The 16,396-nt window shown below is 47.5% G+C and overlaps 1 protein-coding gene and 2 non-coding genes across 9 annotated transcripts in view; all 3 read right to left on the reverse strand.

Moving 5' to 3' along the window:
* Positions 1-485: 485 nt before the first annotated feature.
* Positions 486-16,396, reverse strand: part of MAPT (microtubule associated protein tau) — a 138,452-nt gene continuing 122,541 nt past the window's right edge. For 5 of the 7 annotated variants that reach the window (XM_060256158.1, XM_060256164.1, XM_060256162.1 and 2 more), the window contains 3 exons: positions 12,117-12,198; positions 5,748-5,860; positions 486-743 (listed from right to left, as the gene is read on the reverse strand). In XM_060256158.1, coding sequence (XP_060112141.1) covers positions 528-743; positions 5,748-5,860; positions 12,117-12,198 — 411 coding nt within the window. In that variant the 3' untranslated portion in view covers positions 486-527. Of the gene's footprint in view, positions 744-2,061; positions 2,192-5,747; positions 5,861-12,116; positions 12,199-16,396 lie in introns of all 7 variants that reach the window. The other 2 variants (XM_060256165.1, XM_060256161.1) reach the window with 1 other exon arrangement.
* TRNAP-AGG (transfer RNA proline (anticodon AGG)) lies at positions 11,740-11,806 on the reverse strand. The gene has a single exon. It is a non-coding gene; the product is annotated as a tRNA-Pro (tRNA).
* TRNAL-AAG (transfer RNA leucine (anticodon AAG)) lies at positions 11,886-11,952 on the reverse strand. Its single transcript has one exon. It is a non-coding gene; the product is annotated as a tRNA-Leu (tRNA).

The raw sequence follows: 16,396 nt of genomic DNA on the forward strand, positions 1-16,396 counted from the left end.
AAAATGTCTGGTTCAGGAGATACAGCCAAACAATCCATTCCCCCTCCTCACTTTACAAAAGAACCACCGAAGGGGGAATAAAAAGAAACAAAGGCAAGCCCGAGGTTAGAGGAGGGGCAGGGGTCAAAAGAAGGAAGGCCTGAAGAGGGAACAGAACCAGAAGGCTGAGTGCTGGCCCAGCCCTCCTCATCCACTAGCATTGGAAAAGAGAGCAGCCAATAACAGACACTCCCTTACAATGGCCCTGCCCACTTTCTGATGAGCTTGGCGGAGAACTCTGGTCTAGACGAAGGGGACTGAGTGTGGATCGTAGTTTCCAAGCCAACTGCTACTCTTGAAGTCCTTGGGCTAGAGATGAGCGGATGGAGAAAGGGGCTGGGGGAGAGAAGAGAGCACGTTAAAACAGCCTGTCAATGGGAAAAACAAGGAACGACTGGGGAGGCGGGAGATGCAGATATAAAAAGAACAGAGGAAGAAAGGCCAGATTGGATTCTTCTCTTCTTATTCTCTCCACCCATTTAACGCAATCACAAGCCCTGCTTGGCCAGAGAAGCGGACACTTCGTCGGCCAACGTGGCCAGCTGCGGGGAGTCCACCATGTTGATGCTTCCAGTGGAGGAGACGTTGCTAAGGCGACGTGGGGAAGCATCTCCAGAAATGGTGGGTGACTTGTAGACAATTTCAGCTCCGTGGTCGGTCTTGGCTTTGGCATTCTCACGGAAGGTCAGCTTGTGGGATTCAATCTGGAATGAGACCGGAGGGTATGGGTGAGCCCAAGGAAGATGGTGGGCAAGCAGAGGGACTCAGCGCTTGTTTTGCTCTCCACCTATCCCCAAGCCCTAACGCAGCCACAGCATAGGCAAAGTGGTCAGCTGCAGCTCCTCTTCGTTGGGCCGCTGTGACATAAGAATGTAAGAGAAGCCATGTTGGATCAGGCCAGTGGCCCATCCAGTCCAACACTGTGTCACACAGTGGCCATAAAAACCCAAGTGCCATCAGCAGGTCCACTAGTGGGGCTAGAAGCCCTCCCACTGTGCCCCCCCAGCACCAAGAATACAGAGCATCGCTGCCCCAGACAGAGAGTTCCAACGATAAGCTGTGGCTAATAGCCACTGATGGACCTCTGCTCCATATGCTTATCCAACCTCCTCCTGAAGCTGTCTATGCTTGTAGCCGCCACCACCTCCTGTGGCAGTGAATTCCACGTGTTAATCACCCTTTGGGTGAAGAAGTACTTCCTTTTATTAGTTCCACTGTGCTGGAATGAAGATCCAGGCACCCAAATATCCATGTGTGACTCCCCACCCAGAGCTGAAAAAGACCTTGCTTTTCTAAGCATAGACAGCTTCAAGAGGGGATTGGATCAACATCTGGAGCAAAAGTCCATCAGTGGCTATTCGCCACAGTGTATTGTTGGAGCTCTCTGTCTGGGGCAAGTGATGATCTATATTCTTGGTGCTTGGGGGGGGCACAGTGGGAGGGCTTCTAGTGTCCTGGCCTCACTGATGGACCTCCTGATGGCACCTGGGTTTTGTGGCCACTGTGTGACACAGAGTGTTGGACTGGATGGGCCATTGGCCTGATCCAACATGGCTTCTCTTATACTCCTGTCACTGTAAGACAAGACATTATTCCCTGAGGTGGGACTCCAAGCTGTGTTCAACTGCCACAGACTGTGCATAAACACGGACCTTGGCTTACAAAAGGAAGATGGAAACAGACTCCACCCCCCCGCCCCGCCCACTGCAGGATGAACAGAATTTGTTCAAATTCTACATAACTTCTTCATTTGGGAAGTCCTACTTCGAGGAACGCCTACGCCTTGTAAAAGAATCCTCAGCAGCCAGCAATTGGTTAGAGTGCCAGTGGGGGGAAAGGTGACCTCTCACAGAAGCTGAGGACCGCCTTCCCCCCATAATCAGGACGAAGCTGCAGCTTCTTGCCCACGCAAAGGCCTGTTACCGTGCCTTCCCCCTCCCCCGCACCCTCAGTGTTCAGGGTCTATCCGTCTCCCCTCCTGCTCTCTCTCGCAAAGCTCATGACGACAGGTTAGCTACTTACTGGCATCACATGGGTGCAAGTCGGGGAGTGGGCTCTCCTCGGGCAGGGGGGGCTCCGTGATGGGGGAAGGAAGCCCAGCCTTAGTGGGGCAGTTTTGTGCACCATTCTTGTCTTCCTTGCCCTTCTCTCTCTGCATGTGGGTGGAGAGGGTCAGCGGAATGCAAAACAGCATCGTCAAATAAGATGACAGGAAATCAAATCTCTTCAATGGGGAGGGAGGGAGGGAGAGGATCAGGCACACGATGGAAACAGTGGGTGGGAGAGGCCACAGAAACTAGGAGATGGAGAGAGGGAAGAACTGGGGACCGAAAGAGCACTGGTATGTATTTGGAGCAATCCAAAGGAGAGATCTGGAACTTTACAAAGCCCACTTTCCGCTTACAGAATGGCTGTTGAGGCCGACCAATCCTGCCATTGCTGGTCTGCCTGGGGGTCAATAGCCTGCCGCTATAACTAAGCTAGAGGGGACAGAATGCCAACAGCATTTACAAGTCACTGTAAGCGAACGGTCCGATGAATCTGTATATATTCTGAGGATCTATATTCCAGTCTTTGAAAACATGGGAGCAGTTTCTCCCAGAAACAGGTTTTTTTTTGGGGGGGGGGGGAGGCAGATGTCTATCAGGTCCCCATCCTTTATGGGCCAGCTGCAGCTTTTCCACTTCCACACTAATTTGGATGGCATAAGGCTTAACTCAGTTGAGTTGGAGAGAAGAAGACCCATCCATTTTCCTTCCTTGCTTCCTTCCCTGCTTCCTTCCTTCCAGCTCTCAAACATCTCACGTTTATTCGATGTGGCTCTTACATTAAGCAAGTCTGGCCACCTCTGTCCTATAACCTATGATCACTCATGGGAGTCCAAAGCCATTAGGGGAGGGACGGTGGCTCAGTGGTAGAGCAGCTGCTTGGGAAGCAGAAGGTCCCAAGTTCAATCCCCGGCATCTCCAAAAAAGGGTCCAGGCAAAAAGGTGTGAAAAACCTCAGCTTGAGACCCTGGAGAGCCGCTGCCAGTCTGAGTAGACAATACTGACTTTGATGGACTGAGGGTCTGATTCCGTATAAGGCAGCTTCATATGTTCATATGTTTACGTCCACTCCTGCTCATCGGCCCTGGAAACACCTTTCTTCCTCAGAGACCCAAGATTGTCCAACTTTAGTTAGGGAAATGGAAAAAGGAGGAAGTGAAGAGAGGTGGGAGATGCTCAGAACGAAGGATGCTCAGGAGGTCCAGAAGAGGTGTGGATGGCAGTGAGAGAAGGATAAGGAAGCAGAGAAGTTCTCCCATCAGAAGCCAGTGCACTTACTGGAAAGAGCCAATGAGAGCTAGAAAGTTTTCCAAGGTTATTACAATGAGATGCGTCTGAAAGGAAAGGGCTGAAATGCGCGTGAGCAGAGCCTCCCTCCCCGAGGCAGGCACAACAGATGAGGCAAATACAGACAGAGGAAAAAAAAAAAGAAACTGCCGGCAACCCCGGATCACTCCCCTGGTTCAAAACAGACAGGCTTTTCAAAACTGTTGGGCCAAAGTGCGGGACTCGGAAACAGCCAGGACCTTTCTTGCGCCGTCGGCAGCGGCTGAAGCTTTTGGTGTCAGGGAAAGAAACACACCTCTCTGGCATCTTCCACATCAAGCTGCAGGTCAAGGCAGAGGTCCAGCACCCAGGTGGAAAGCTGGTAATACCCAGGGCCTTATCTGTAGCAGGAACTCCTTTGCCTATTAGGCCACACACACCCTGATGTAGCCAGTCCTCCAGGAGCTTATAGTAGGCCCTGGACTAAGAGCCCTGGAAGCTCTTGGAGGATTGGCTACATCAGGGGTGTGTGGCCCAGGGCCTTATTTGTAGCAGGAGCTCCTTTGCATATTAGGCCACGCCCCCTGCTGCAGCCAATCCTCCAAGAGCTTTCAGGGCTTTTCGTACAGGGCCTACTGTAAGCTCCAGGAGGACTGGCTACATCAGGGGTGTGGGGCCTAATATGCAAAGGAGTTCCTGCTACAAAAAAAAAACTCTGGCAATGACAATATGATGAGAGATGGTTTGGGAGCCTGATCCAAAGACCAAACTTATGTACACCACTTATTTTTCAGCACAGCTGCCCAAGGTGGGGCCGGGGCAGGGCGGAATGCCTGTGCCAGTTCAGCACTCATTTTTTTGGAAGAAGATATTGGATTTCTATCCCGCCCTCCACTCCGAAGAGTCTCAGAGCGGCTCACAATCTCCTTTCCCTTCCTCCCCCACAACAGACACCCTGTGAGGTGGGTGGGGCTGGAGAGGGCTCTCACAGCAGCTGCCCTTTCAAGGACAACCTCTGCCAGAGCTATGGCTGACCCAAGGCCATTCCAGCAGCTGCAAGCGGAGGAGTGGGGAATCAAACCCGGTCCTCCCAGATAAGAGTCCGCACACTCAACCACTACACCCAACTGGCTCTCTATTAGAGCTCTGGCTGACCCAAGGCCATTGCAGCAGCTGCAAGTGGAGGAGTGGGGAATCAAACCCGGTTCTCCCAGATAAGAGTCCGCACACTTAACCACTACACCAAAGTGGCTCTCTATTAGAGCTATGGCTGACCCAAGGCCATCCCAGCAGCTGCAAGTGGAGGAGTGGGGAATCAAACCCGGTTCTCCCAGATAAGAGTCCGTGCACTTAACCACTACACCAAACTGGCTCTCTATTAGAGCTATGGCTGACCCAAGGCCATTCCAGCAGCTGCAAGTGGAGGAGTGGGGAATCAAACCCGGTTCTCCCAGATAAGAGTCCGTGCACTTCACCACTACACCAAACTGGCTCTATTGGTTGCCCCGAAGTGAGCGAATGGAGCAGTCTGACCAGTCCAGCCTCCTGGCTCATTTGCAAGCAGGGTTGGGGTGGGGGGAGCTGCCAGCTTCTGAGTCCAATGCTCTGGTTCTGCCTCTCCCCCAGCCAGAGAGCAAGGCAGGGCTCCCAAACATAGCCGGGAGGGTCAAGCATGTGACTTGGCTTTGGAATCTCACCCCACAAAGGAGCAGAGAAATTACCGCCTGGCACACGTTTCATGTATCCGAGCCCTCGCCTCTTTTTCCGGGTGCAGACGAGGACACCAAAAAGCAGGCGTCGTCTCAGGAGGGGTCTGATCGAGCTGGGAGAGCCCACTTCTCCCTCACCCTTAATGGAGCAAATCAACTGTACTTGTTTCCCCTTAAAAGACTGATTACTGATGATGATGATATTGGATTTATATCCCGCCCTCCACTCCGAAGAGTCTCAGAGCGGCTCACAATCTCCTTTCCCTTCCTCCCCCACAACAGACACCCTGTGAGGCGGGTGGGGCTGGAGAGGGCTCTCACAGCAGCTGCCCTTTCAAGGACAACCTTTGCCAGAGCTATGGGTGACCCGAGGCCATTCCAGCAGGTGCAAGTGGAGGAGTGGGGACTCAAACCCGGTTCTCCCAGATAAGAGTCCGTGCACTTAACCACTACACCAAACTGGCTCTCTGGATTAAATTGCTGGATCTTCCTAATTCCTACTCACGATGCTTCAGTCCGGCTGCCTTTTTAAAAATGTCCGTGTGCCGCCTGTATATTTAAGCCGTCAAAAATCCATATGGTTCCTTCCCACTCCAACCCCTGGGAGTTGCAAAACTGCTCAAAAGAGAAAGGTAGATAGTGAAGTCCCCTCCGTCACAGAGAACCAGAAGGGATTAACTTTTACCTTTTTATTTCCTCCTCCAGGAACATGAGTGATGTTATCTAATGATCCAATTTTCGATTGCACCTTCTCTTTGAAGTCCAGTTTCTCTGATTTCACCTCCACCAGCCCACCACCTAGAGCAGAAATCAGGAGAGCATTAAGAGACTTCAGCACTGCTACAACTCCTTTGAAGGCATCTCTTGTTCTTGCAGCAGCTAACAGATTCACCCCCGTGGGCTGAAACCTCAGAGTCCGCACCAGAAGACAAAACATTCTGCAGATTCACTGAGCAGAACAAAATCTCTCACCCAACTTGGTATCTCATAGGCCAGGGGTTCCCAATCTTTTTGAGCTTGTGGGCACCTTTGCGATCCTGGCACACTGTGGTGGGTGCAGCCACCAAATGGACATTGCAGAAGTTGGAGCAGCACACAGAGGAAGTCCAAGCGCAAGGGACAAGGGGAGAAATTTTTTAAAAATATGCTGGGGAAAAAGGAGCGTGCGAGAGAGAATAAAACCAGCAGGGTGTTTTTTGTAGCAGGAACTCCTTTGCATATTAGGTCACACATCCCTGATGTAGCCAATCCTCCTGGAGCTTCCAGTAGGCCCTGTAAGAAGAGCCCTGAAAACTCTTGGAGGACGGCACCTGGGTTTTTTGGCCACTGTGCGACACAGGGTGTTGGATTGGATGGGGCATTGGCCGGATCCAACATGGCTTCTCTTATGTTCTTATGCTACATAAGGAGTGTGACCCAGGGGTCGTTTTGTAGAAAAATAGGTGGTGGCGCTCATCCAGGGATTGTTATGCAGCTGCACCTACTATTCAATGAACAAGGAGGTGGAACTCTCAGGTAGAGGTGGAACTCTCAGGTAGAGGTGGAACTCTCCGAAAGTTTCAGGAGCTGTGCTCCTGTGAGCTCCCACTGAATCCGAGGCCTGGTGTGACCTAATATGCAAAGGAGTTCCTGCAACAACAAGAAAGCCCTGACTGCCTCTGAAACCATGTCATTTTAATCTGCACAGCCCATCAGATCTCCAATCAAACCCCTCTGGAGAGGAGTCTCTCCCCCAGTCCCATCCCCTTTCGAACACTCGGCAGGAACTAGGAAACGTGTTGGCAGGCTTCCCGATGACCATGGGTACCATGCTGAGGATGCTGTCGTAGACTGATCAGATTGAACTGTACACCCACAGGGGTGGAACTCTAGCAGGAGCTGCTTTGCATATTAGGCCACACACCCCTCCCGATGTAGCCAATCCTCCAAGAGCTTACAAGGCTGTTTTCTGTAAGCTCTTGGAGGATTGGCTACATCAGGGGGTGTGTAGCTTAATATGCAAAGGAGCTCCTGCTAGAATTTCAACCCCCAAAAACCCATATTTCATTCAGCATCAACAGAGCAAAAGTAGTAGCAACTGTCTGAAACGGGGGACGTCGACACCAGTTCTGAAATAATAAAGTCACAGTTGGATAGTAGCAGACAACTGCGGAGTGGAGAAACACGCTGGACGAAATTGGTACTGGAAACATTCCGGTTGGACAGAGCTGTTAACAGGGAAGGAATTTTGACTTTCTTTTTCGCTGCCCCCTAACATTTACTTTGGCTCACTTGACTGTGCGTAGAACAAAGTTAGCGTCCAATGGCACCTTTAAGACCAACGAAGTTTTATTCGAGGTATGAGATTTAGCGTGCATACACGCTTCTTCAGATATAATAAAACGGAAGAAAACCATTTGAAGAAGGCCGAATGGTTGTCTTTCGTTTTACATCTGAAGAAGCGTGCATGCACACTAAAGCTCGTACCCAAAATTAAGCTTCGTTGTCTTAAAGATATCACTGGACTCTAACTTTGTTCTATTACTCGGCCTGATCCAACCCTTGATCAACACGGCTACCCACCTGGATCTATCATGACTGTTCCATTTGAAGAAAAAGATGCTGGATTTATACTCTGCCCTTCACTCTGTATTTCAATGTCTCAGAGCGGCTTACAATCGGCTTTACCTTCCTTCCTAACAACAGACACCCTGTGAAGTGGGTGGGGCTGAGAGAGCTCTCACAGAAGATGCGCTTTCAAGGACAACTCTGCAAGAGCTATGATGCAGGTGGCCCGAAGCTCAATCCCCAGCATCTTCAGGTGGAAGCATCTGCTGCAGGGGATGTCAAAGAACTCTGCCTAGGACCCTGGAGAGCCGCTGCCATTATTGACCTTGATGGACCATTACTGACCTTGATGAAGAAGAAAAAGAAAAAAAAAGGAGATGGTGATGATGAAGATATTGATTTATATCCCCTTCCATTCCGAATCTCAGAGCAGCTCCCAATCTCCTGTATCTTCTTCCCCAACAACAGACACCCTGTGAGGTGGGTGGGGCTGGAGAGGGCTCTCACAGCAGCTGCCCTTTCAAGGACAACTCCTACGAGAGCTATGGCTGACCCGAGGCCATTCCAGCAGCCGCATGTGGAGAAGTGGAGAACCAAACCTGGTTCTCCCAGAGAAGAGTCCGGGCACTTAACCACTACACCAAACTGGTTCTCCCATCAGTACTTGATTTGCATTTAGAATTAATTCTGACAGCTGAACATGCTGCAATTTAAGTGACAGGGAACCTGCGGACAACGCTCTCTGTCAAGGTCACAAATACCAAGTCTACATTGACCAAATTCTCCCCTGACCCCCCCTCCAAAGTTGGGGGGGGCCATGGCCTCCCAATCTGAAGACCTCTAGGAACAACGGGAAGCACTGACCACCACTCCAGGTGAGCCGTCAAGTACCCAAAGCTCTCCGTACCGAGCAGGCAAACGGGCTTCGGCGTGTCATGAAGGGCTTCTGGATGAAGTCCATCCCCATAAAATGAAACACTGGACTAACCTTTTTGGCCCTGGCCCCAACCTGGTGGAATCAGCTGCCCGAGGGGATTCAGGCCCTACCAGATCTACTCCCATTCCGGAGGGTCTGCAACACAGAGCTGTTCCGCCAGGCTTCTAGCTGAGGCAGGCGGGCTCCTCGCACTATCTAATCGGACTCCCTGCACTGAACGGCATCCCGTGTCTCAAGCGGTGAATGACCCCTGACGCCGCCTTGTTTCATTTTTATTTAATGGTTTTAACCTGTTAATTTTTAACTGTTTTACTGTGTGTGATTTCAACTGTTTGCTCTGTCGTAATCCGCCCTGAGCCCATCTGGAGAAAAAGGGGATTATAAATTTGCAAATAACATAAAAATAAAATAACCATGAAGGTTTCTCCTCGTCAGCAGATCTGAAGGTATCCTTGTACAGGCTGTGCCTCCCAGAGAGCCAGTTTGGTGTTGTGGGTAAGTGAGCGGACTCTTTTCTGGGAGAACCGGGTTTGATTCCCCACTCCTCCACTTGCAGCTGCTGGAACGGCCTTGGGTTAGCTATAGCTCTCGCAGGAGTTGTCCTTGAAAGGGCAGCTTCTGTCTGAGCTCTCTCAGCCCCACCCACCTCACAGGGTGTCTCTTGTGGGGGGAGGAGATAAAGGAGATCGGAAGCCGCTCCGAGACTCTGATTCAGAGAGAAGGGTGAGGTATAAATCTGCAGTCTTCTTCCTCCCTGTTCTACAGGCAGGGCACCTATCGCTTCCTTGCAAAGGCTTCTATACTCCAGGGGAAGACCTGCACCTCCCCGATTCATGTCTTGCCAGGCTTCTGGTAGAGAATTTTTAAAAGGATTTAAAGTCTTTCAATCATAAATAACGTTGGCGTGGATACCTAAAGACACGTGTGTGGTTTATTCAACAAGTAGATTATATTCTTAAATATTACTAATACCCACTACCTTCTCTATCGAGAGAGTCTTGACTTATCCCCTGTGAGATTCAGAAGGCTTTTCTCTCACTGGTGAGATTATGCCATTGTTACAAGTTTTGTGGGCTCCATGAAGAAGACGCTCGCATAGAGTGTTCTCTGATGAAGGAACGAAATGAAGAATTACCTGGGATTTTTGTCAGAAGATTTTCATGATTTACAGGTTTCCCCGCGGATGTGATTTCTTAAAAGAATATAAACACGGACTGTGAAATACTGAAATCCCCTTTGTGGATATTTTGCTTCTCGCTGAAGAATACTGATGAACTGCAAGCCTTACATTTCTCTTACAAGATTAAGAACATGGACTGTTAACACTGGGATTTTAGCGGTGGACATAGTTGCCAGCTTTCACACAAATATGTGATTTGGAATGTGGACGCTTTAAGAAATGATTACGATTGTTGTAGGTTTGAACATAGTGTATGAGGTTGTTTTCTTAGTGGGTGTTGGTAATATTCAGTAATATAATCTACTTGTTTAATAAATTACACATGAGTCTCTAGGTATTCACACCAACTTTTTATTATTATAAGACTTTAAATCAGGGGTGTCAAACATGCAGCCCGGGGGCCAAATCAGGCCCCCAGAGGAGTCCTATCAGGCCCCTGAGCAACTGGCTCTTATCTGCTTCCTTCTCCCTCTCTCTTGCTTCCTTCTGCATCTCAACTTGCTTTGCCAGGCTTGCTCAATCGCACAGGAGCCACAGAGCAAAATCATGATTTTCCTCCATCAGTTGAGCTCATCTCCCTCCTGGTCCCCTGGGGAGGGAGGGAAAGAGCCAGAGCTTCCTTTGCCCAGTTCCCTGGATCCCACAGGAGTAATACAAAGTATTACACCCCAGCTTTAAATCATTTCAAAAATTGTATACACGCAGTAGACTTCCTCGTAATACCTCAGAATGCTGTTTTCCTGGCTTGTAATTAAGCTTCTAGTAGAGGCAGATCCACAATCACATAGCAGTGAATTCTCCCTGAAGTAAGGAAGGCTGGAAAATCGGTGGGGAAAACCCTGACAGCGTTCCCTTTCACTCAGGGGGCTCCTTTCCAATTCCTCCTCCGCCAGATAGCATGGGGAAGGATACCTTCCAATTCACTGGCAAGAAGAAACCTTGACGGTAAGTCCGATGTTTCATTCCCCGTTGAGTGGAGGAAGATATCCTTACGGGGATGCTGAAAAGTTCTATTATCTCAGGTAGGAAAGAGAGTAATTAAGGGACGGCATTTTGAGAAGATTTCTGTCTGAAGGAGCCACAGCTGAGGCAAAATCGTTTAGTTGGTACCAATGTTCCCTCTAAGCTGCAGAGTCTTGTGAGCAAAAATTCTACTTTGTGAGCTACTGAATAAATTATTGTGCTCTGGGGCCATTTTTCCTGAGCTAAGACAAAAAATGTGTGAGCTGGAGGCTAAAAATCTGTGAGCTAGCTCACGCTAACTCAGCTTAGAGGGAACACGGGTTGGTACTACCTTGCCAGGCTAAAGCCCAAGCCACTGTCCCACCTCTTCATAAAATGGATACACTAATGGAAAGGGCCGTGTGTGTAACGACCATTCAAAAAAGTCTTAATGCATTTCAAAAAATGGCTCAAGCCGTTCTGAGTGGGTTTAGAGTTTGTGGCAGAGACCCAGTGCCCTTTTGAAACACATTAAGACTTTTTTGAAACAGCTTATGGCAATCGAAATATTATATTCCTTGAAGAACAGTTTGGAGACTTAAAGACAATTTTGGATGAATTATTCTTCACTAATTGGAACATCCCTTGCTTGAGGAGCCAGTTTGGTGTAGTGGTTAACTGTTTGGACTCTTATCCGGGAGAACCGGGTTTGATTCCCCACTCCTCTACTTGCAACTGCTGGAATGGCCTTGGGTCAGCCATAGCTCTTTCAGAGTTATCCTTGAAAGGGCAGCTTCTGTGAGAGCTTTCTCATCCTCACCCACCTCACAGGGTGTCTGTTATGGGGCGGGGTGGGGGGAGGTAAAGGAAATTGTAATCAGAGACTCAGAGAGAAGGGCCGGGTATAAATCTACAGTCATTTTCTTCTTACATATGAACATACGAAGCTGCCTTCTACTGAATCAGACCCTGGGTCCATCCAAGTCAGTCTTGTCTACTCAGACTGGGAGCGGCTCTCCAGGGTCTCAAGCTGAGGTTTTTCACACCTATTTTCCTGGACCCTTTTTTAGTTGGAGATGCCAGGGATTGAACCTGGGACCTTCTGCTTCCTAAGCAGATGCTCTACCACTGAGCCACCGTCCCTTCCCTGACTGGCAGTGGCTCTCCAGGGTTCAAACTGAGGTTTTTCACACCTATTTGCCTGGACCCTTTTTAGTTGGAGATGCCAGGGATTGAACCTGGGACCTTCTGCTTCTTAAGCAGATGCTCTACCACTGAGCCACCGTCCCTCCCCTTCTCTCATCTTCTCCTTCTCTCATCTCCCCTTTGCTGTCCCAGGATTTGCAAATACACACACCCATACAATGCTTCTGACCCCTCCCCCCAAATAATTTGGCTTGGAGTAACCAAATGCTTTTAAAAGAGAAAGAGATGGCCAGTAACAGCACCTGGTTTATGATGAATATTGTCCAAGGATCCACATTTAGATGTCACGTGGCTGAGGTCCACCGGCTTGTAAACGATTTGTACCTGCGGGGGCAAAGAGAAGAAGGATACGCCGTTTCTTTGGGGTTGGGATTTCCAATTTTTCCAAAGCGCCCACCAAGATGCGCAGAAAGTGAGACCAGAAACCACACCGGAGTTTGAAACGCCCTCTGCAAGGTTAATCAACCGAGCACAAGCAAAAGCAAAGGTTTTCACCAGAAACTCTGAACTGTTGAAGTAAATTCTCCCCTGAAAGCCAGCATGCACAGACTCTGATTTGTAAGGAAATTTTTTTTGCAAGCATGAAGTAACAAGGACCATCATATAAAAGTGGACACCTCTTTATAACGTATCAAGCAGAGCTTCCGAATCAGCATTGTCTCCTATCCCAAAAGTTAATTACATATGATCCTCTTAAGTGGGGGAAATAGATTTCAGTCTTTCCTCAGTTCTAATATACGTTTGATCACATTATTCCAGATTTTTGCGGACTATTTATCAGCTTCAGGGATTGCTTCCTGTTTTTCAGTGGAAGGCAGTTTCAACTGCAGTTATTAACAAGAAAATGTTTCCACTGGTTAGCTCCTTGGGATAAGAGGAATATTTCAAAAGGTAAGAAGGAAGCCGTGATCTGTTTTATTGCTGTAATCACTTTTATTTGGTAAGAATTTAAAATTTCCCTTGCAGAACCCCAATATGTGGCTGTAATTCACATGGTCTTCATTGCATTTCCACAGCATGCACAAATTCCTTTATCACATCTCCAGAGGACAGAAGTGGAAAAGCAACCGTGATTGAAAGCTTCTTAGGTGACAGTGGGGAAAGGGAGAAAAGTGTGTAATCAAATCAAAGAGGCTACAGAGGGATAAAATGTAAAAAACAAACAAAATTAAATACCTTTTCTGATGTAAAACTTAAGGCTTATGTCCACAAAAACTGAAAGAACAGAAATAGTCAATGTGCATTGAAAAGGGGTTGCTTTTTAAATATATATATTTTTTAAAAAGTCGTAGCAAAAAGAAGGTTATCTGGAACAATGCGGGGATCATAACTGTACTGTGGCAAGAATTCGTTCCCCTCAAAAGGAAGAGCCAGTCTCGATGCATGCAAGGCTAATGACAGTGCAAATTCTGATGAATCAATTATTTCCCCGCCTGTCACCCCCTGGTAAAATAACCCCGCTACAGAGGTACGTTTTAGAGATTAGAAAAGTCAGGTATTGGAATAAGAGATGCTGAACGCCACATACAATGGATGCCGTGAATGAGCCATTTAGAAATAATTACCATCACACGGAACAATCCATGCCACTTAATTAGAGGCACGCAGGGGACAACAAGTGCCAGGGTTCTTAAGGCAACAAAACATTAAGATGCACACAAAATGCCTGGATTAGTTGTTACTGGTTTACAAGAATCATGAGCAGCATTGTAAAAGGGAAAACAATTAAAGCAGAGACAAATGGCTTGGGGGACAGGGACACACCCTAACCATCTGTTCTGAGTAACCTGCCCAAAGGATAAACCACTGTCAAGGGCACCTATAGCTTTCTTAGCCATCAACCCGGAGAGAGGCCGAACTGGACATTTTGACCTGGGCAACTTGCATGTTTCTTTTCCTACCCCTTTCTTTATTGCTGCTTTATTGGAAACCGGCCTAATATCTCTCCCAGATCTTCAAAAATCTCTGGACTTACCGCTGACCTTTAAAGCCCTACATGGTTGAGGGCCTGTCTAACTATGGGACCACCTTTCCCCATATGTTCCCCCAGAGAGCACTGCATTTGGGAGCACAAAATCTGTTCTCTATCCCCGGACCAAGGGAGGCCAGACTGAGCTCTACAAGGACCAGGGCCTTCTCCGTGGCAGTGCCAATAATGTGGAACGTCGTCCCAGAGGCCATGAGGACCCTGCAGGATGTTTCCCAATTCTGCGGGGCCTGCAAAACAGACCTATTCTGACTGGCCTACAATATCTAAATGGGAGAGGACTGCCACTTTAATATAGGCTGAGCAACATCAGTTATGAGAATTCTGCTGTAAGCTATGAACCTTGAGTCTTCATTAGAAACCATTGGAATCGGGTTCCAATTGGACAGCCTGATAACTGAAGAAGACCAGTACTGAAACGTCTTGAAATCTAGAGGGGACGTCTTATGAAGGCTGTAAGGATCTCCTGGTCCTGCCTACTGGAAAGGATTTCAGAACTTTTCACGGACTGTATGATGAACTTTATTTACTGAAGGAGTTAAAGACTTCTAATCCCTCTGCTGGAAACTGTGGAAGAAATTGATTTGGAATGTTTTGTAATGAACTGAAATTGTAAAAAAAAAAATTGGGAGGGAACGTATGAAGACATTGTATACACTGGTTTAAAATTATATTGGGATCGAAGCGTTTGCGTTGTTTTTCAGTGGTACTGTCTGTAGCAGTATTTCTTTTTGCTTACCACCTAGATAGGGCATGAGTTTATAGTAGGGAGAAATGAAACGCTTTTGTTCTGATATGCCTGTTGGGGATCTCTGACATAACGTATTCCTTTTTTTATCTTCTATCTAAAACATCAGTCCTAAAAATGTTCAGGCTTTTGTTTCAAACAGAGATCAGATTCTAAAAGCCTGTTCATGAAACTTGCTTTAGCTATAGTGCAGGAAGCGCAGAAACTGCTTTGGCTAGACAAGTCTTCCAGGACTCGTATTTCACTTGCTTGTCTTTTGCTTGCCTTTTCTTTGCCTCTAAAGGACTATTGCTCCCCATCCCCCAGAATCTATTAGAAACAGCCAAGAATGTCCCGCCATTATAAGAACACAAGAGAAGCCATGTTGAATCAGGCCAATGGCCCATCCAGTTCAACACTCTGTATCACACAGTGGCCAAAAACCAGGTGCCATCAGGAGGTCCACTAGTGGCACCAGAACTTCATAAGCCCTCCCACTGTTGCCCCCCCAAGCTCCAAGAATACAGAGCATCACTGCCCCAGACATAGTGTTCTCTCTATACCTTGTGGCTAATAGCCACTGATGGACCTCTGGCTTCAGATGTTTATCCAATCCCCTCTTGAAGCTGTCAATACTTGTAGCCACCGCCACTTCCTGCATCAGTGAATTCCACATGTGAATTACTCTTTGGGTGAAGAGGTATTTCATTTCTCACAATTAACGTAACACCACACAGAAACAGCAACATATGAGACATTCTGGGGGACGGTCATGTCGACATTTAAGACAAAAAAGGATTTGAAAAGAAACAAAACAAACTGTCCATAGTGAACAGAATAAATTATTCACACTAAGGAATTTTATGGAAACGTTGAATTTATTCTGACCATAGGATCTGTGTCTTCTCTACACGCTCTTTACGGCTTTGCAAAGAGCACCATGGAACATGTGCTTTGAGAGGCTTGTGCTGTATCATACATAGGGATGTATGTATCACATGTCCCTGCATAAATCTGCAAACTTTGGTCCTCTCCCAGTTTTAAAAAGCAAACTTCGAGCCTTCTTGAATGCTGAAGAAGTACGGAAACACGATGAGCGTATCTGTTGAAAGCTTCTAAGCTGGACTTTGGCCACATTTATCAGGGGTGGAATTCTAGCAGGAGCTCCTTTGCCTATAAGGCCACACCCCCTGATGTAGCCAATCCTCCAAGAGCTGACAAGGCTCTTTTTTGTAAGGTCTTGGAGGACTGGCTACATCAGAGGGTGTGGCCTAATATGCAAAGGAGCTCCTGCTAGAATTCCACCCCTGCCATTCAACAGCAAAAAAGGCTTGCGTGTCATATGTCTGCCTCTTCTTCTCCTCTCATAGCTCCTGGCCCCCCAGTAAACATCAAATAAATTCCATGCTCTTTCCTTCTTTACGGCCCCCTCCTCTTCCACAGCACATGCTGAAATTCATGTAAATTTCTGAAAAACCCAGAAAAAAATAAAAATAAAATAAAATAAATTTAAAATTAAATTAAAAAAAAAATAAAACCCCACCCTAATTCACATAAATTTGGAAGCTATACAGAGCCCAATAACTCCAGCAGTAGCAAAATTTTGTTACACTGTAATTGGTAAGAGGAAATATTTGGAAGAGCCTTGATTTCATCGACTGTACTCTTATGAGTTGTCTTCCCTTATTGCTGTTCTGGTCTTTGACTGAAATAAATATTGATTGATTGACATAATTTGTAACACAGAATCTATCTTTCCTTGATGAAGAATTTCGACTGCCTTTTTTTGAGAGAGAGAGAGGCAGAGA

This window comes from Heteronotia binoei, chromosome 15 (assembly GCF_032191835.1).
Source record: "Heteronotia binoei isolate CCM8104 ecotype False Entrance Well chromosome 15, APGP_CSIRO_Hbin_v1, whole genome shotgun sequence".
In the NCBI taxonomy this organism is placed as follows: Eukaryota; Metazoa; Chordata; class Lepidosauria; order Squamata; family Gekkonidae; genus Heteronotia; species Heteronotia binoei.